The sequence below is a fragment of the Pagrus major genome, chromosome 6 (assembly GCF_040436345.1).
Source record: "Pagrus major chromosome 6, Pma_NU_1.0".
NCBI lineage: Eukaryota > Metazoa > Chordata > Actinopteri > Spariformes > Sparidae > Pagrus > Pagrus major.
In genome coordinates, this window is record NC_133220.1 from 28,333,969 (window position 1) to 28,355,091 (window position 21,123).

At 43.7% G+C, this 21,123-nt stretch overlaps 2 protein-coding genes across 3 annotated transcripts; both read right to left on the reverse strand.

Moving 5' to 3' along the window:
- Nucleotides 1–2,980: 2,980 nt before the first annotated feature.
- On the reverse strand, nt 2,981–13,285 carry LOC140998603 (RNA-binding protein 38-like). Its single transcript, XM_073468931.1, has 4 exons — nt 12,874–13,285; nt 10,748–10,871; nt 10,083–10,137; nt 2,981–4,781 (listed from the first exon to the last, which is right to left on the reverse strand). The coding sequence occupies exons 1-4, from the start codon at nt 13,084–13,086 to the stop codon at nt 4,439–4,441; spliced, it is 735 nt and encodes a 244-aa protein (XP_073325032.1). The 5' UTR covers nt 13,087–13,285; the 3' UTR covers nt 2,981–4,438.
- A 1,517-nt stretch (nt 13,286–14,802) lies between these two features.
- rae1 (ribonucleic acid export 1) lies at nt 14,803–20,300 on the reverse strand. Of its 2 annotated transcripts, XM_073469304.1 has the most exons (13): nt 20,196–20,300; nt 19,372–19,489; nt 18,447–18,551; nt 18,205–18,297; nt 18,033–18,119; nt 17,865–17,951; nt 17,378–17,449; nt 17,178–17,285; nt 16,913–17,019; nt 16,686–16,761; nt 16,258–16,452; nt 16,036–16,121; nt 14,803–15,389 (listed from the first exon to the last, which is right to left on the reverse strand). In XM_073469304.1, coding segments are annotated over exons 2-13 (1,107 nt in total). In that variant the 5' UTR covers nt 19,462–19,489; nt 20,196–20,300; the 3' UTR covers nt 14,803–15,388. The 2 variants fall into 2 exon arrangements, with proteins under 2 accessions (XP_073325405.1, XP_073325404.1); XM_073469303.1 differs by lacking the exon at nt 14,803–15,389 and having other exon boundaries at nt 16,032–16,121; nt 20,196–20,285.
- Nucleotides 20,301–21,123: the final 823 nt, after the last annotated feature.

Consider the following 21,123-nt stretch of genomic DNA (forward strand, 5'->3'; position numbering starts at 1 on the left):
TATTCAGTTATGGAACAAGTATCACATGTTTTATTCCATGCATTGTTCTTACATTACCCACAATGCAACTTAGCCCCTTAGTAACATCTCTGGAGGCAATTTAGCAGATTACATGCAGCTTCCTCTGAAGTCACAAAAGGCTTTACAGTACTATTTTCACATATGGAGTGGTACCTTTACTACAAGTACCACCTGTAAACACACTTTAAAGTGTAAAATTGGTGGAGTTACCCTTTAAGAAGAATCTTGTTCTCTCTTTGCTGTTCTTCAAGTTTGTGTACTTATTTGGATCTCATTTCAGACCAGAAATTAGATGATGTAACTAGAGTAGATTTTTTAAATAACTCAAAGTTGTCCCACATGACTCTGAGACCATGTAAACAAGAGTCGTCTTTGCCAGTATGTGATTAAAGTTGAGTCTGATAAGGAGCGACTGTTTCTGTGACAGTTCTGAGGAATTCCTTGACGTCAGAGTTGCACGATGGAGTGAGAAGTGTGCGGAGAGTGAGATTTGACCGAACACACTTTGTATGTGCATGTGAACGAGAGGCAGAGTGAGAGAGAGGGAGGCCTTATGGTGACTCAGCATAACAAGGTCTGCGGGGCCTGCATGACCTCGTTCATCAAGCTGACACCCGGCTCTGTTTCTGCTCCCCTCTACTCTGGTGTGATTCACAAGGAGAACACGAGCAGGAGAAGAAGATAGAGGTGGGAGACCTGGAAGAGGAGAGGGAGAGAGAAACTGGCATGTGAGGAGAAACAGGACCATGAGTGCAGAAGAAAAACACAAATGACAAGCAGAAAAAGTTGAGTAAATAAATGTGTGAGTGAGATCACAAACAGAGCCCAGGGAGGTGAGATAGTGAGAGATAAACAGTGACGAGAGGGGGACCAGAGCTGCCTCGCTACACCAACAACCAGTAAACATAGCAACAGCAACGACATCAATTCTGTTCAACCCAAGTGTGTTTAAACATCGGTGACACGATTCAGCCATAAAAACTGCAACTTGTCCTTTGTGCTGTCATCTTCTACAGCACACACTAACATGCTGGCATGGCTTCAGTCGAGCTTTGTTTTTTTTCTACTCGTGCTTTGCTGTAAAATCCTGCCTTGTTCCAAGACACAGCTCCTGAACACAAACACAACCTGCTGTTATCACTGAACAACATGAATGTGTAAAGGGCTACTCCACCAATTTCACAAATGAAACTTACTTATTACACTCAGTCATCCTGCGAGAACAATTGAATGATGTCTGGAGGAGCTTTCCAAAGGTCCTACCAAGTTGCATTATGGGAAATGTAGTAGTATTGTACATTTCCAAATTGTGACTAACCTTCCCGTTTTGAGTTGCCCATGCCATGAAGACTCATGGGTTGTTAACATAATGTAATGGAGCCGCCATTAGCCTCAGCAGTGATTTGTATTCAGTGGTCATTAGCATATGTTAGCATGCTAACACGCTAAACTAAGATGGCGAACAAATTGTACCTTGTTAGCATTTAGCTCAAGGCACTGCTGCCTTCCAGGACTGGAGGCAGGAATTCCTAGTTGAAATGTTCAACTTCCAACCTCCAAGCTATCCAGGTGCATGATGCTAAAAGTTCACAAAGAGGTCAGAAATGTTTGAGCTTCGAGTTGTATCAAATGCAACATTGTACAACCTCACCGTGAATGTATCATTCAGAACTAGAGACGCAAGATATGCTTAACCTTGATCCAATTTTGCCCAGTGGCCACTTGCTTGCAGAGCAAAATTCCCTTGCAGCTCAAAGAGCATTTCCCTCATAGACTACTATTGTTGTTGAACTGTTAATTTTGATGCTTTCCATCATGAATTTTTGATCCATGCAGGTTTTAATTCACAGGCAGGACCAACAGGAGAACACTACGTCACATAATCAGGGGGCTGCATAACCAGAAAGCAAACAAAGAAGCTAGAAACCTTTTTAGCGCATGCACGAGGCTAGCATTTCTCACTGAATAGTCTCCATCTTTGGGTCCGATATCTAGCTCCATTATACAAACTTGACAGTCACCAGTATGACTGACTCTTAGTCTTACTTTTATCGGTCTATTGTTTGTCCCAAACTCAATGGAAGTATAATACTAAATTGCTGGAGCACCCCTTTAACAAACTTGGGACACACTGTATTTGAGAGAAAAGCTGCTATGTGAGCTGAAACTCAGTGAAACGGCATGTAAAAGGGCAGTGTGTCCATGTAATTAAGCGTAGTAAATAAGGTCTGAATGAATTTCAATCAAAACAAAGCGCCACAAAAAAACATCCATTGAACTCAAGGCCATATTGTAAATCATTACAGAGAGGATAAATTACACCCTGGGTGAGGACAAAAACATAATGGATGTGTTTTTGCTTCCAAACAACCTTGCTTGCATTTTGTTCTCCGGGCCTAAGTGGGGTTTAGAAGTGACACATCTTCTAAAATAGCTGATGTAAGCATAAACATGTAGAGACGCTGCTGGGAAACAGAACTAGCCGAGCTTGTTTGACAGGGAGAAAAAAAAGTGTTACTTTGCAGCTCGGGGTAACGGGGCTTCAAACCGCTTTCTGACAAACACGACCATTTTTTTTCTTCTTACACAAAACTCTCAGCCAGAGAAAAGAACAAATGCGTCAGCCTGAGGGAACACCCACCACCCCTGGCAGGTGGTGGTGTTGTAGCTTGATAAAAGTCTGGGCCTCCTGACCCCCCTCCCCCTGTACAGGATTTAACAGCATACACAGCCCTGATAACAAGCTCACACACATAACTGAACCCTTTAACCCCACAGGGTGTTAGCAGTATCATCACAGCAGGATCTGCATTTCAGTTTTGTTGTGACTTATGACACAGCCACAACACACACACTGTAAACACAAATAACTCACGTGGTGGCATTCTGAACTCTGGGACAGGATTATGGTACCTTTCTGATGCTTTATTTTAAAAATCAAAACAAATCAAGAGGCATCTTTAAATACAAAGTCTTTATTTCTTTTTTTTTTGGTATGGCTTCTTTGAAGAGGACTGTAAAAGACATTTTTATTGAAAAAAATTCTAGACAATTTCTGATGCAACCAGTCGAGGATCTACAAACAAGCATCTACTGTAGTTGCCGTGCACAAGGGCAAATCCACTGACATGGCGACAGGACAGAAAACAAAATGAACACGACACCTGTGGATCTGCAGGTATGCCTCTGCAGGTTAAATGGAAATCAGTGCCACAACTAGTCATAGTAACAAAACCTTAACTTAGTACCTCATATAAATACCTACATATAAATATCGTAAATGTACTTGATGACTGAAAACATTTTAAAATGCTGTACATGAATGTCCTTTTTGAGAGCAACAGTTTGTGACAATCTCAGTGAGAAAAGGAGGGGAAAAAAATACACTGGTGTTTGAGCTCAGTGTCAGCTACCTTTCAACATCGATACGCAGCGCTCCCCGGTCCCCATCACCCACATACTGCATGTGATTATCTACATCCATTTGAAATCATCAAGATCAGAGTAAGCCAGATTATTGTAACTGACAGCTGAAAGGCCAGTTACAATGGGCTCTCTGCCCTTGGCTCTGTGGTGGGGGGAGCGCTTGAAAAATCAGGAGATAAAAAAACAAGGAGTTTCTTCTTTTATTAAGGCCTCTTTAATTAAAAAGAATTTAAAAAAAATGTGTACTCCTCACATCACAGTCTCTAAACAATGGTGCTCCCACTGTTCTTATATACTGAAACTTTCTGTTTTGTCCTTGAGGTGAAATCTCTTGTCGTCCTCCTGTGCGAAGCTGAGCGCTGGAGGTTTGTTCATGAAGCAGTGCTCTACCTGGATAGGTTGAGAGAATGGCTGGACGCCTCCTTGTCACCACCCTGCACCCTTACACCTCTGACTGTCCCCCAATGTCCTAAAGCAGCAGCACCCTTAATGTCCATCCCAGATAATCTGGAGTCAGGAGGAGGTGTTGTCCCAGACTGCTCTCAACAGTCATCAGTATGTACCATGGACACACATAACTTCCACTGATTGAGCCAACAAGGTAACATTGATAATAATGGCATACCAACAAACATGGACATTGACATTAATACAATAATAAAAATTATAATAATAATAATAATAAAAAAAATGAAGTGTCAGCTTCTGGAAGCCCTTGGAAGCGACCACATACTTTATGCTGTTTAGCTTCCCAACCTGAACCAAGACAGTCCTCCGACCCCTCCCACCCATTTCACCCTTTAACCAATGAGCAAACAGCTCATCCTGATCGTATAGTGCAATAGTCCCACCCTTTTTTCCTGAAAGCCCCTGCTGATAATAGCTGGGTCACCCTATAGGGTGTTTTCCCATCATCTTTCCAAAAGGTCCGCACCCGCTCCTCCCTACTTCTCCTCCACCTGCACACCTCCTTCTCTACTTCCTTCTCCTCTCACTGCATACGATCCGGCTGGATGTGCTGCTGCGGGGCGTAGTGCAGGAAGGCCTGGGCTGGGCCGGCGGCGGAAGGGAGGGAGGGGTGGACGGTGGCCGGAGCTGTGGCTGCGGCTGCTGGGCCGGCAGTGGCTGAAGGGCTGGTGGCGTAGCTGTAGCCAAGGAAGCCCGCCGGGGAGGCGGCATACGGGTACTGCTGCTCAAAGGCTGCCTGGGCGTATTGGCTGTATGCGGCGCTGTAGTCCAGGTAGGGGCTGCTGCTGACGGAGGTGGAAACCTGAGTGGGCAGCACCAGGCTGGGCTGCACAAAGGCTTGTGGGTAGATGTATGGCTGGGCCATCCTGCACACAGACACAAAGACCAAACAGGGTTATTAGAGGCAGCAGAGCAGAGAAACACCAGAGCCTGGCTCCTATTGTTTACATTGGTCCCAGAGGGCGGGCCTGTTAGCAATATAAACTCTCAGTAGGTGTCTGATCTTAAAGAGTTCTTACACAGATATTCACTGCTATTGAAGACTAAAGAGACGAGAGGCAGGGGAGGTTAGGAGGCGAAGGTGACTCAACCCTCTGTGTCAGTTAGTGAAACCTACCAAACCTGTTGGGTAGGGCCTCCTGAGGTAGACGGGAGGGAAGGGGAGGAGGTGGGATGATAGAGTCAGCCGTTACTGGCAGGTTTTCAAGCTCAGGCATCAGCAGAGTGTTTTAACAGCTGCTGCTCTTCACTCGCTGAACACACTCAAACACACAAACACACACACACACACGGACAAAAAAGGGGAAGAGCGTGAGGGCTGTGCAGAAGTTGCCGTTCTCTTAGTTCTCACTTGTGAATCTCACACAGACAATCGCAGGTGATGCTAGTAGGGGGAGGTGGTGGTGGCGGGGGAGCTCATCAGGGTTGGGTGCCAGGCTCCACCGGGCCTCATGGGCCTCAGATGTAGCTGATTAGAGCTGTGGGGTCTGGGGACTGTACCATCTCTCCTTCTCTTTCGGTCTTTGCTTTGCAGCTTTATCCACGGAGGAAAGGGAAGGGGAGAGAGCTTTAGAGGAGTATTTTTGGTCAAGACTTGAAGTATCTCTCCTGGGTTTGTTGTCTATAGGGAGGGATGGTTGTGGCATAGAGGAGAGGACCCCCCTCCTCCATTAAGAGGGTGATGTAATGGATTTTTTGTTTTTGAGAGCCATTACCCTTGATATTACGCTTTTGGGGGAAAACATCACACAAGATAGTCACGACAAATGTCACTTGGAGATACGCTCTTCAGCTGCATCTCAGTACTGGTGAATCTTCCTTTCATGGACTGTATCAGTCTTTACTTCTTCATTGTAATCTACAGATTTAAGCGAGGAGAAGAAGAGGATCAGCAATGAGATGCAGCCATGAAGTCAGCAGCACAGCAAAAGATGCATGCATGGATAGGGATGTCATCACGCTCTCAAAACACACACACACATACACACACCCCCTCTCCTATGCCCCTGCCCCTCCCCCCCTCTTCCACCCACCCACACACCAGTTTCCACTGCAAACCCCAAACCATGCCATAACAGGGAAAGAGTCACACCGCAATCAGCATAACCTCTTCAGTTCATATCACACAAAAAAGGGGAGAAGATAAAAAGCCACTCCAATCCATCACAGCACACCGCACTGCACTCTCAAGCCATCACTGGCACCTTGGAGAGAGGCTGGCTGAGGGACGAGGAGGAGGAGGGGAGAGCGGATGGGCAGACATTTTCTGTCAAACCCCCTCCTCGCGACTAGTCCTGTACTGGGGGCATCTTCTGATCCTCTGCTGGTACACTGGTCAGCTGGCAGCGGAGAGCAACCATGGCAGTGATTATTATTGTCAGCAATAACATAAAGGTCCTGTTCTATCATTAAAGGTGCACTACGTAGTTTTGGGGAAGACATTTTAATTCATTTAATTTAATCCATGGACTGATTTTTTAAGCCTAAACAAACTAAATAAACAAACTCCATTGTTTTCATGACTGAATTAACAAACTGACCTTAAAAAGGACAACACAGTTTCATAGTTTTTATATGTGGCAGACTCTGCCACCTTTCTAGCTTCAACCAGTGTTCTGGGGACCTTATTGTCCTCTGAGAACAGCTTGTTTATTCAGGCATGAAAAGAAAAAAAAAAAAATTCTATTATTATTGTTCGTCTGTGAAAGAAAAATCCCAGCTATGATGTGATATTACAAACATTCAAAAATATAGCCATATATAAAATATACAACTCTAATACTTAAGAAACATGCACAAATTCCCTGTTTCCACATTTCTAGCAACAGTGCAGTAGAAACAGTACAGAAGCTCACACAGACATCTGTCAACTGAAGGGGAGGAAAGTGACGGACATAAAACCAGACGACAGTGGCATGTACCGAGTAAGCATAAGCAAATGAATGTAACCCCCCACCCATGAGCGCAATCTACACTTTGCACTCGCAGTGCCATTGAGCTGCTTACAAAGAGGCATTCACTTGCACACACAGCTTTCAAACACGACCATACATTAATGCCCCGGGGTATATGTGCTTTCACTCACATCGTGTATAATAAGACTGCCTTCTCCGTGGCCTTGGCAGTGTGTTGCCACGGGCAGTTTGCCTTAATCTAGGCTCAAGATCAAGTGACCTTGTGTAGGTAACGTGGAATAGAAAATCATGTAAATAAATGTAAGCCTGAGGGCAGTTAAGGAGAGACAAAGCACTGCTGGATTATATCTGCAGAGATGGGAGATGTTAGCTGTAATTTTAGCTTCTATCTTAAGTTAGGGACAGCAGCAGAGAGTTCCTGCGGGCCACAGAGATGCCAGATGCCAAGTGAATTGTGGGACACAATGGCAGGGGAATGAGGATGACGGCCAGAAGATCATAGGTCAGCTGGTTTTGTGCTGACGGTCGGTCGGTGCGTGTTTGACACAGTGCCACTCTGGGGATGGCAGGCCGAGACACTGGAGAGACGTGCTCACCAGAAAACATTTGATGCCCATAAATATTACAAACATGGGCTGAAGTAATCATCATCATGAAGCCCACTTAATGAGCTAATGTGAAAAGCCGGGGCGATATCACACCCGGCAGCTAAATATCTCTCCGCGATAACACAAATGACCTTCAGCGCATGACTCACCGCAACGCCAAGTGTGAAAGCAGACGGGACTGGTCTGGGCGGGGGGAATTAACAACACCTTACAGTGCTTGGAAGAGGGACTTGATATTCCTTCCCGCCTCCTTCCCTCTTTGTTTGAGAGGATTGTGAATATTCTTTGAAAGCAGGAGGGGGTGAAAAAAAGGTGTTTTGTTTGGCACCTGTAGAGGTGGGTTTCCTAGGGAGCACAGTCTCATTAAGCATTGGTCCCAGAATACACCCCCACATACCCTCCTCCCCCTCAATCTCCTCTCTAAACCCTCCTCCCTCCCAGTCTCACAGAGGTGTCAGTTTTCAGTGCCTTAACCCTCCATCTGAAACGCCATTAGTGGCAGGAGAAGTAAAAACCAGTGCTAAAGGAATAAAAAGGGATACGTATGACGTGGGAAAGCGCGGAAGGGAAGTGAACGAGCGGAGGAGGTGATGCATGAGAGGCGATGAATCTGCAAGCGCACCGAACAACTCCTCCCCTCCCCATCAAAACAATGTTCCTGGCCTCAGTGACCCCCTCTGGCCCTCACAGTCCTCAGCATCTGCTGACCACAGCTATACAGCACACATACACAGTCCAAACGAGCACACCACCGCTACGTGCAATACTCCACTGCACTGCTTAAAATCCTACTTCAGACCTCGTCTCCTCACACCATATGTTGCTAAGGGGTTTGGGGTGAGAGAAAAGCCACTGCATCTTAGGGAGGCCTGCGTCTGTCAGCCGCCATACAGAGGAACCTCAGAGGGGACGGACAGGTGCTCCGTACGCCTCTCCACGTCTCTGGGGCGGTGGTCATGGGAGATTAAGGGGGTGTAAAAGGCTGTAATACGAGCCAGCACCTGTCAGGCACATGCCTCAGAGCAGCTCTGCGCTCCACATTATAACCCCTCAGGGTTTTACTGCTGTCCAAGCTCACTATGGTAGCAGAACATTGGAGGGACTTCCCAGTGTCCTCCTAAAATGAGATTTAGCTACTGAGATTTACCATGCAGATCCAGTGTGATCCTACAGCGGAGGATATAGTTGATGTTTACTTTATTCAGCCTCCAAAAGCACCAAATGTTTCTTATTCTGTCTTTGTCCCTGTGGACTGTCCTGGGATTTCCATGATGCTGGTACATGCTCTGAGGTCGTATACCGTCTGATGCTACAACTACTGATTATTTCATTATATATTAATCTGCCAGTTATGTTTTTGATTAACTGACTGATCTTGTCACATTGACAGTGCTCGTTTTGACTGAGCTGGAATAGGTTTCTTTCAGTTTTGCTTGAAAATGTACACAGTTAAGGGGCTTTTCCATCACTGAAAAAACAAGCTGCTCTCAGAGGAAATAAGGTCCCCAGAACACTGTTTGAAGCTAGAAAAGGTGGCAGGGTCCGCCACATATAAACAAAGGAAAACAGTATGAAATTGTGTTGTGTTGGTCAGTTTGTTTATTCAGTCATAAAAATTAAGAGTTTGTTTATTTTGTTTGTTTAGGCATAAAAAACTTTTAAAAATCAGTCAATGAAGATCTTTCTCTTCCAGTTAAAATTTCTTTGTAATCGTTTCATTTTCTGTTGATCGACTTAACAACCCTGAAAATATATCTTAGGCTAATGATTAATTTCATTAAAAGATTATCTTTAAATCATTTTGTAAAAGATTTTCAAATTAAAATCACTTAAAAACAGGAAAAAAAGCAGAAAATCCTTGAATTTAAGAAGCTAAAACCAGCTAATGTTGACAATTATCAGAATAGTTGTTGATTGATTAGTCAACCAACAGAAAACCAAACAAATCAACCATTCGTTTCAGCATTTGTTATATATATTTAAAAAATCCAGTATGTAGAATTAAGGAGCAGAATATAACGTTAATAATTAGGTTTTCACTCGTGTATAATCACCTGAAACTATGAACCGTCTGTGAGTCTATAAGCACTATGTGTCAAAGCATGTACACTAAACCCCTCTTATACAGTATACTTGACGTCTTGTGGTATTTTTTTATCTTCCAGACAGATCTGATGTTGTCTATAAAATATGTCGGTGTGGGATGAATTCTGAGAGCTGCAGGGGGTGAGGAGAGTCATTACTGCAGTGAAATGCTCATTAGCCGCTCAGCAGACCGCGGCTCCTAGACGCTACCCATCCTGTTTCTACAACACAAGCACTTCTAGGAAGCCTTCTTAGTGACAGAGCCCATTTAGGCAGGTACAACACGAGTCAAGAGGCTCCTGACAGAAGCCAACGAATGAGTCACACATTCACCTCTGGAATGCTCTTTCTATTACCACAGATATGTGAACCATCTCCGAGCCCTCCCAGCCCCATGAAACTCAAATATGCTAATGGACTACTCAAGGGGTTGCATGTGGACACAGAAACTGACATGTACTTTCTAGAGGCCATGTTTGTCAAAGAAGGAGTAGCCTGGTGGTGTCCCACTGAGAGTAACACAAGAGAATACAACAAGCGCCCACTCCCGCTCACTTACCCATACTGCCTCTGGATGAGCGCTGGGTGAATGGGCTGCACTCCGATGGATATGCCTGGAAGATAGGAGGCCGGCTGTCAGACACACACACACACATTTGCATTTACAGAGGAGGATCAGAGAACAATACACAGAGGGCATGGAGAGACAGAGGCAGTGCCTGTTTCAAACCCACCACGGGTGGAACAACAGTTTCTAATGCGCAGTGAGCAATAAAACATAGAAGAAACTGAATGTTATTTGGTATGTAAAATAATCTGATGCATGTGGTCAGAGTGGATTGTCGCACTGAACTATGTCACACACATTAAATGGAAGTTAGCCATCTCTTTAACCTTTTAGTAAGGTTGTCATGATGGCAGAATTTTTAGCTTTTATACAACACTAGAATAAAACAACTGGCACGACTAAAAGAAAGAAAAGCCTAAAATAAAGAGATAATCTTTTCTTTAAATTCACAACACTGTAGGGCTTCCTTTTTGTTACATCTTTGGTACTTTCAATACTATCAAAAGCAGAATTTTGCATCATTGATACATGATATAGAAAAATAATTGACACCCTTATCCCGAAGTTTGTAAGGAGGATTTGTCAGCCTGCTAAATCACACAAACATGTATTAAATGGGCTCTGTATGCCTGCTTGCAACACTGCTTGTTTCTCACCTGTCTGTATGCTGCGGGGTTTGGCACCCAGGTAGGCCAGGTTCACATTGGCCTTCCTGCCATCAATTATGGGGTTGGGATCCTTGCATGCTCTCTCTGCTGCTCCTCGGTCTGTCATTGTCACCTGATGACAGAGCCACACTCGTCAACAAGAGCAAAAACATTGTCTCATGTGACAAACACAGCTAGTGACACATCAGTTATTTAAGCTAAACAAAACAGTTGAAATGCATAAAAAAAAGAGGGTTGGTCTTATCAGAAACTTCCCCCTACAGGCTTTCCACTGTTCAGATTCTGTTTCTCTGAAGAAGAAGGGGAAACTACAAACAAAGCACAATGCTAAGCTTTGAAAACTGCCCACAGCAGTGATAGCCAGCCACTTGAGTGCCACTCAGCCATGGGCAGACCTGCTGAAATATGGATCTGGGAAGAGCAACAAGGAGCTTATCCAATTAGGGACAAAATATTAAGGAGATTGTATTAGTCCACCCCTCCTCTCTCCCTCCTGGCATTAGACGAGCCCTTCTGTTTTGATTGCCACATTCTGCCAACTCAGAGGGTTCAGTCACCTCGGTGTGTGGACCGGGCAGTGAATGTAGGCCACGGCTCACATTGTTTAAGAGGACTCTTTTAAAAAAATAAATAAATAAATAAAGTATGCCTCTTCATAGTGGAGGGATCCGGAACAAAGCCCACTCCAGGGCCTGTGTTGTGAACACACAGGAAGGAGTGAGGCTGTGTTTACACTGTGAAGAGCCTGGCTGTGGGGGGAGGAGGGGGTGTTTCTACTAATCCACCTCTGAAGTGTGTTTAGAAAAAAGGTGCGCTCAGCTTTGGGGGCGCCCCTCCTGCTGCCGGCTACCTCTCCGACTGGAACGCTCTGCAAACAGAATTAGCAGGTTGCCTCATGCCGCACAAAATGTGTGTCTTGTCCCAGGCAGCACCCACATCGGCCCGAGCCTGTTCAACCTGAAACACTGGCTCCTACACACAACCGTTTGATACCAGAACAGCTTTCCTCTGGGTTAGGGAGCTGATGTGTAAACACTCAGAGCAATTGTCTTCCAATTCTGACTTTAGAAGTAAACATGCACACATAGCAGTTTTCCAGTCCTTCTTTGGCCCGGCAGTACATTAGTGCTGCTGATGCGTCTTTCCAAGGTTCTAGTAAATATTTGCATTTCTGGTGCTGCTTCTGTTCTTTGTGTCAAAGAGAGAATGAGTATCTGTATCTGTGCCTGGAGCTGGAGCTGGATGTGTCACCTATTAGTGCGGATTAAGTTAGACATCACAAGGGTCCTTGGATATTTTTCATTAACCTGACTTTGTAAAGCAACTCTGGCCGAGGATCAAATTAGGATTAGGGAAAACAGCAGTTTTCCCACCTTACACCATGAGCTCGGATCAGAAGACACAACTTTAGCTTGGACTTTAAAAGTATTTTCTACAGCTTAGACTGTCAGCAGACTCAATTAGATCGGATCAAAGAGACATCATTTTGTAGTATATGAGAGACCTAATTTGTTGATGCTGGAATTTCTCTCTCAGCTGCCAAGATGTGATGTAAATCATGTGCTACAGGCGACTGCTCCGGCCCTTGACAATGGAGGGCAGGGTGTGCAAGGTCAACCTCCCCACTGCTCCAAAATAACCATATAAAGCAAGCAAGTAGTGCAGACACACACCCATTGCCCTAAGCTGGGGTTGCTCAGGGGTGAGTAAGGGGGGACACTGAGGGGGGAGCACATCAGACATATGTTGAAATATAATCTTCTTAGTTACCCATCAACTTGTGTGATCCCTCATCCTCATTAAGCTAAAATAACAGCCAGCCAGGCGAAAAAACAGAGGTGCTGTGCAATTATGCGTGTAAGCTTCAGCGGAGGAGGATTACCTTTGACATAAATCTGAATGATTACATGCAGTAGATGCAGACATTTGGGTCCTTAGTCATAAATTGAACACAAACACTAAAACACAAGTAATAGCAAGGGACTAAGCTGTGGGGCGGATTTACAGCAAATGAGGAACTTGTGGTGCGGTTAGTGATCAAAGTTGTGAATGAGAGCGAGGTGTTGGGCTCGTGGAGGATGTGGAGGTGCGGGGCTGGTCTTGTTTGTACTCACAAAGCCGTATCCTCTGGATTTACCGGTCTGTCTGTCCGTTATCACCACAGCCTCGTCAATGTCCCCGAAGGCCTCGAAGTATTTTCTCAGTGAGGCATCGTTCGTGTGGTACGGCAGCCCGCCCACAAAGATTTTGGTAAAAGTAGTGTCTTTCTGAAGCGGTGTGGGATGCATGACGTCCAGAGCTCCGTTCATGAACTGATGCAGAAGCATTGGTCAGCCGGAGAGAAGACCGGGAGGCACGCTGAAGGTTTCCTAAGCTCTCAGCAGCGTCCCAGCATCAGTCAAACTAAAGTTAGCCTCGCTGTTTCTGCTGTACGTTTCCTCTCCTGTCGCTTAAAGTTGAAACGACCTGGTGACAACTGTGACTCACACCGCGGGGTATCCTCTGGTCGCGTCCACACTGGTTGCTCCTGCGAGGAAATGTGCCGGGAGACTTTATACGCCATGGTTCAGGGCACGCCCACGCAGAACTGTTGGCCAATCGGCGTCCCCGCTCGGTGCCAACTTGCGCAGCGGCTCCTCCCATTGGTCCGCCTTCTCCCGGCGCCTCGCTGCACCTGCTTTTGTCCTTTACAACACAAAGAAAGCGCCGTGCTGCTCGACACGGAGCGGCTCTGCCACATGGTGCTTTGTGCTGCTGCTTCTGGACTAATTCACGTTTGCAAGCGTTATATTGAGCAGCAGTTAAAGTATGACTTTGGTTTATAACCATGAGATGGCACATACAGCCATTATAAAAGTTAGAGTGCAGCTGAAACCAAGGGACAGCTGAAGAACCTCAACTAAAACAAAGCTTTTATTTTGTAATCTGTTCATGTTGGCTTTGTACCTTAGCTTTACTTTGAAAATTCCCTGCCACTTAATATACCCATAGGGAAAGTGTGACTTGTCATTTTAATATATCAATGTACTGGAATATAATGTTAAATCTCACTAATATGTTCTATCAAAGTCTGGAAAAATATTACAGTACAATACACCATGGGAGATTGATTCAAGACCACTGTCGTCATATATAAAGTTACTGTAATTTTTTATAACTCCTTTTTTTGAAAAGGCAGACCTCTGAAATGCATAAGTAGCTGTCCTTTTGTGGTGAAAGTACAATGTGACAACCTTCAATGAGGTCACCTCAACAGGCCTGCTCTTATTACCCCATCATAAAAGCAAATGATTGGCACATTTATAAAAAAATAGGGGGAAAAAGGAGCACATTGAACGTGTACTCTTATTTTCCAGTTGTGCTTCCTACTTGTATCCACATGTGACTCAGCAACACTGATAACCTCTGCAGGAAAGGCCACATCCAGCAACAGGTCAATCCAACTCTCAGTTTTCTAATTGCTCGACTGTCCAAGTACACATACATCTCCTGGTGCTTATAGGAGCCTGGGAGTCGACCTTATTTATGATCATGAGTGTGGTGGACCTGGAGGCCTCTGTTTTAAATAGATACCAGAAACCTGCAGCAGCTTGACTGAGCAGTACAGGAGACAGTGGTCTAGAGAAGTGGTACCAACGTCACCCCATGAAAGCTGAGAGGAGCCGATGAACTGTGGCAGCAGCACGCCTTCCCGCTTCACTGCTAAGTATCAAGGGTCAGGCTTGACAGTGAGGTGACACTCTAATGACCTCAATAAAAAGGCATTTAATTCACACCTTCTCCTCTATGAACTGGCTCACCTTTCACACATGGCCTTTGTAGCTGCCCATGCCACCTCATTCATATCCTCTTGATAAGTCCCCCCTATTTCCAGCTGTGTCTCCCTGTCAAAAGGACGTAAGCTGGATGAAGAACCCCACTGTCCTGCTTTGATCTCATTTGTCATGTTCTGTCAGCTCCTAGGCATATCTACAGGTAACTTCTGAAAGGGAAAATGCTCCATCTGCTGGTTAAGTTGCATTAAAACAAGCAGACAGGAGGGGTCATGGTGATACAGATGTTGACCAAAGTTTATCCAGTGATGAAGAGATTTACAGCTGAAATATGAGATGGTGGTGATGTTCATGGTTTCACATGCACAGTACAGTTCTCTGAATCCCCAACATTTATACAGCAAACACAATAGGTCATTTTTTAACCTACTTACTCGCTCAGGTTGGAATAAACATGTTCAGATCTATTAGTATGCACTAATTATTTATTTTACATCCCAGTTTCATTAATGGAGCTAAACCACGGAGAAACAGCAAGTCAGAAGAGAATGAAAAGTCTTTGGAGAGCTGTAAAAAAATGAAGAGCTGGACACATTTAAAAAAATAACTGAAACATCAAGACGAATGACATGTAAAACCCTCCCCCTCTATGATGACCTCTAAGACCAATTGTCACGCAGCTGTCATCAACGCCAGGTTGGGTAGGCCCCTCTGATTGGTCCATGCACAGTACGCAGCGCCACGGCATTGGTCCAGGTGTTTGCCGAAAGGAAGGAGTCTGTCTCGAGCGTATACACACACTAAAGCAGCAGGTCTTCCGCATTTCCTCACAAGAGATGCGACTTGGCACGACGAATCTAAAGACAGGAGGCAGCAGTCAGTCACAGGGAACATTTTTCTGAGGTTTTGTTTTGTTTATTTCTGAAAGTGTGTTCACTGTGAGGCTTTCTGCACAGAATAAAAAGGTACAATATCACTCTTCAGCAGACAAAAGTCAATCCTCGCGGGAGATTGTTGATTTACTCTAAATGATTGCTTGCCTATGTTTAATATTTGCTGAATGTTTTCATTGTCATCTTCATAATTTAATAAATAGCAGTCTTTAAAAGCCTTTAAATGTCAGTAAATACAGCACAAACCTTTACTACGTATACAAGCAAAATGCTGTAAAAAAGCAATACACTTCCCCACAAAAGTCTTGATTGTACAAATGCAGAGGCAGTTTGTGCACACTGTTACAGCAGAAACCACACAAGCCTTCAGAATGACTTCACTCAGGTCAGTACAGTACCACTGCCATACTTAACAGCTGCCTGTAGCACTACATGGCAGTACTGAGATCTGAATCATGTCTATCGTTACTGCCTACATACATGCATGCCAGGGATCATGGGGTGCCTTTAAAAGCCCCACTGTGAGTCACAAGGGCACTGAGAAAGTAGGGCAGCCCAGTCCAGCGACAACAGTCTCCAGGCTTACAGACACTGGCAGCCCTTCTCTCACCATTTCTTGTTCCGAGGCTTCAGCTCCTCGGCAGCGTTCCTCAGGAAGATGTAGTTCTTTTTCTGGGGGTTGTAGTACTCGTGGCCCTGAGGAGTTCAGATTACAAAATATGAGAAACAAGGACAACCACAACTGAGGTCAAGAATGATAAAACAAATAAAGAATGGTGGATGGTCAGGACTGTACTGTACAATAAGATGTTAAAAAAAGCAGTCTTGTTACCTTCGACCAGTCGTAACTGGAAGCATACGCAAAGATGTTGCCATTGTGGTTGAAGCAGCAAGCAGTGATGGGCTGGTCAAGCTGCTCTGAGGTCTTCAACTTGGTGCGAGCGTCTTTGTCCCAGAAGCTGAAGCGGCCGTCTGAGCCCACTGTCGCCAGGGTGCCGTGGACAGGATGGAAGGAGATAGCATTCACCTGATAGGAGAAAATGAAAACTAGTAGCTGAAACATTATAACTAGGCTGGTAAGTGTGTGTAACGACTGAATCTGGGAAAAGATACACAAGGACAGCAAGATGGTGTCAATACAACTATTGTGAAAATCAGTAGATATGACAAATCCAACAAATACAAGAGGGAAGCATGACATTATTCATAGGATACAGAAATAACATAATCATGGGTGTATTGTAAAAACTCAGAACTTACAGCATAGATGTCCTGTGGCGTGGTCGTGTTGGTTCCGTTGGACCTGTGGCACTTAAAGGTGAAGTTGTCTTTGGCTCTAAAAGGGATCAGGGAACACATTCATGTCATAAATGATGTAAAAACAATATAATACACATGCTTGAATTCAAATGACCTAAAGAAACATCTGTAGCAAGACATCAAAAGCTCATTCACTTGTAAGAACATTGATTGTTTTAGACACTCACGGGTTTGGAGGGTTGATATAGTGGATGGCCACTCGGCCCTCAATGCTTCCCAGTGCAAAGCCTGTGGGCTTGTTCTGCTTGTCCTTGAATATGGCAACACAGCGGTGCTGCAGGACCAGGACAGAAAAGTACATTGAATTGACAGTCAAAAAAAACAAAAAAACTCTAATATCTTTTAGAGCGTTGCTTTATATTTAGTATCAAGTCAAGTAAGAGGCACAATGTATACAGAGAAATATTAGTCTCACAGAGGAGGAAAATTCACCTGATGCTTAAGAGGAGAGTCTATTCTGCGAAACTCAGAGGGCTGGTTCTCCAGCTGGTACACTATCAGGCCTCTGTCAGCTGTGGCAACCACTGCCATGGGGTATACCTACATATAACAGCCAGAGAGGTTAAAAAACACAAAAAGAAATTCCACATCATCCAATTTTTACTCAGCAAGCATCAAATGTGTGGACTTACAACATCTGCACAGTAGCATCTCTCTGGCATCTGCAGAGACATCATGGGATTGGGAGAGCGGGTGTCCCAGAACTGAAGAGAAATACAGAAAAGGCTGTCATGTTCCTCAGTCATACAATAAACACAATGTTTTAAATGCTGCTCTCTGATTAGTTCTTTTGAAGTGATTGTACAGTGACATTCAGGTGATTAAACAAATGAATCAAGACAAAAAGCAGCACAATCCTGGTATATTTATTATTTGAACGCCCAACTTCTACTGTTCACCTGGCAATCATCAAAATGAAAAATGAAACTGATGTGGTAACGTTCCAGAGTAGTCAAATCCTCACTCAGGTCAGTGTTCAGGCATCTGATAAGCCTTCACGATCATGAATGTATCACTCAGCCTCGACTTTCTGCATCATATTTCACCGTCTTGTATTTTCAGATGTGCTTGAGAATGTCCTTTCGAGCACTGACAGATGTGTTGAAATGGCTGTTGTACCTTCAGTGTTTTGTCCCAGCTGCCAGTCATGATACAGCTGTAGTTTGGGGCTTTTATCCAGTGGATTGCTTTGATTGGACCATCATGCTGTGAAGAAAAATGGGGAGGGGTGTAAGATGACTGCTTCATTCTTCTGACCACAGATTTGATCTGGGGAGCTCATCTTACCTGTGCAATCTGCATTGCTTGATTGCTGTTAAGATCCCACATCTTGGCTGTTTTGTCGCAGGAAGCAGTGAAGACTTTACTCCCATCCTGGTTAAAGAGAACAGCACATCATACATTTTTCTGTGGCTCAGCAGATTACAGTGCTTAAATGACTTTGTATGATGAGACCTACATCGCTCCAGCATGCATCCAGCACTGGACCTGTGTGCATCTGTTGGGCTTTGGGGACAGTCTGTCCATTGTCCTGCACCTCCCAGCACCGGACCTGAGGACAGATGATTAAAAATAGTCAAACTCATTATGTAGTGCAGAAGTTGTCCTTCATGTAAGACAAGCCTGGTAAATTACTATCATCTTGGGTTAACCAAATCTATCTATAAGTGTACACATGTTGGGACTGAATACATAACTCACATCATTGGCCCAGGATCCTCCGATGAGGAAGTTCCCTGGCATGGTGGGGGGACTGAAAGCCAGACAGCTGATGCTGTCATCTGGAGGTGAAGTCACTTCAACATCCTGTAGGACAAGTCGGGAACACACACAACAAAGAAAAACATCAAAACAGTAAACAGGATGCCGCTATTCATAAATAGATAACTGAGTTATCCATTACAATGTTGAAGATTTGACAGAAGTCTGGATCTTTTGGTTCTTCAAGTGGATTTAAAAATAATCTGGAACTGCAGCAAGTCGTTTAGCCCAAACTTGCAAAAGTTCAGGATTGTTGACAGTAACTGGATCATTTTAGGGTGAAACCCATACACAAACTCATTTCAGATACAAATGGCTCAACATATAATGAAAGAATATTGATGTAATTATAAGAAGCTGTGGGTTATTGTAAAATCACTATAATCTGTTGGTGTAATTATCACAATTACACTTTCACAATGAAGAGTTACCTATAATTATACAAAAACAAACAAAACAAGTTTAACAAGAAAGAACCAAACCAAATTCAATGAGATAATGTGAGTAAAAAGATGCTGACTGTTAAAAGACAAATGAAGCCAGAACATATCTACATATATTTACTTTGACAATAAAACACGAATTTGTTATTTGAACAACAATCTTTAAAATAAATGATTAACTGCCACGCTTGTTTGTAAAACGTAAGATCTTTTTTAAGAGATTTTAGTATGGTTTCATTATTGCAGCACGTTGATCATCAATAAAAAAAGTCTGGTTGAGATTTAAACAGGATTATTTTAGCCTGATGACATCTTGTTAGCCTCAACTAGTTAAGCCTAATTTGAAGAACAGGGTCCAGGTGAAGGCAGTGTTTATGAGAGATCATGATAATTTATAAAGCCCATATACTCCACTGGTTTACCTTCATGGGGTTATGACTGTCTGTCGTTGTGTTTCCGAAGACACCGGTCCCTCCTGTACCAAACCCGGCGTTTGTCCCAAATAAACTCATAGTGCATTAACGTTATCCCAATGAACGCCTGTGAGAGAAGACAGAGACATGGTGTTATTTACATGATGGCAGTCTACATTCATTTGGCTGTTGTTTTCGAGAGACTAAATATCGTCAAAAGCCAAATCGTGGCAACAGATAACGATGCAAACAAACTGGATGTAACGTTGTAGTTGAATCTCAAAAGGGCGTGTTAGCAAGCAAGTGATGTGACTGCATGTGTGCAACACTAGAGCTAACGTTACAGCGTCAACATACACTAAATCATATTTGATACCAGACCTTTATCATATCACTCAGTTAGCAAGCGTAACTCCAGTGACACAGGTAAGGTTTCGGGAGAAGTTAAACCAAAACATTTGACACCTGACAAGATATAGCTGACAGCTAATGTTAGCTAACTAGCTAACCAGCGTTAGACGCCGCTGCCAACATTAGCTTCTAAACACAACACAGCTTGTTAACATTGTTACGTTATATGTGCAGTTGAACCGTTTATGATATTAAAGCGTATGTACTACTACTTTATCAATTATGGGGGTCAGAAAATATATTTGACGAATGTTAGATAATTCAACGATGGCTAACGCTAGCTAGTTTTTGAGACCATCTACAGTGGTCGGTCACGTTAGCTACGAGATTACAAACTTTGCTGCGCAGCGACATTGTCAAACACCACATTTAAACACGGTACCATCTGCAGTATCATCCCGTAACTAGGTGAATATACATACCCCAGATTTGTAAAACTGTGGCTGTACGCTGCTGAAAATGCCCAAATAATTTGCCCCAACAAAAATGTGGCGCTTGTTTTTCGGCGTGTCGCAGTTTGGTGACGTATCAGACCCCATGGAAGCATGCAATTTCAAGAGTAACCACTAGGAGGCAGCGCACAACAGCAAGACACTTGAGTCTTCACTGGAGAGCAACCACAGGGTGCTTGGGGGATGCAGTTTGGAGACGTGTGTCGTCAATAGTTATCTTGGGACCTTAACTAACCTTAGCTTAGCCTATTCCTGTACAGTTAAGAAGCTACAGGAGCCAGGTAGAAAAAGTGTCCATGGGTCCTTCGAGCCACAATTCAGTAAGTTATCTACCTCACCTGTCTGCCACAGTAACCCCACATACAGTATCATATAAAGTAGGGTAATAATAATACTCTTTAAAGAGGTAGGCACATCCTTTATTCAAGTACTAGTAGTAGTAAAGTAGGCTTTATAAATAGTCCTCTCCATCACAAGTAAATGTGTTGCACTCAAAATGTGGCTAATGTAATAGAATAGAAATATTATCACAATCTGTCTGAAGTATTAACAGATGATCAGTAGGTAGAATGGCCTCCTTCAGTGTTTTATTATTGCAGATGCATTAGCAAGCAGTAGCCTATGTTGCAATTAATCATTGAGCTAATTGTAACTACTTTACATTTTGATTTATAAAGAGTCAGAATATTTTGCAAGGTGATTATAACTATCTTGTGAACGTAAAATCTTAATCTGCAAAGTAAATAGTAACAGCAGTCAAATAGCATAAACAAAGGCTAAATATTCAACATTTTCATGTGAAATGTAGTGAAGTCGAGTCGTGAAGTAGCACCAATGGAAAAACTCAAGTCAAATACAAGACCTAAAAATGTTCTTATTTAGCAGACTACTTTAGTAA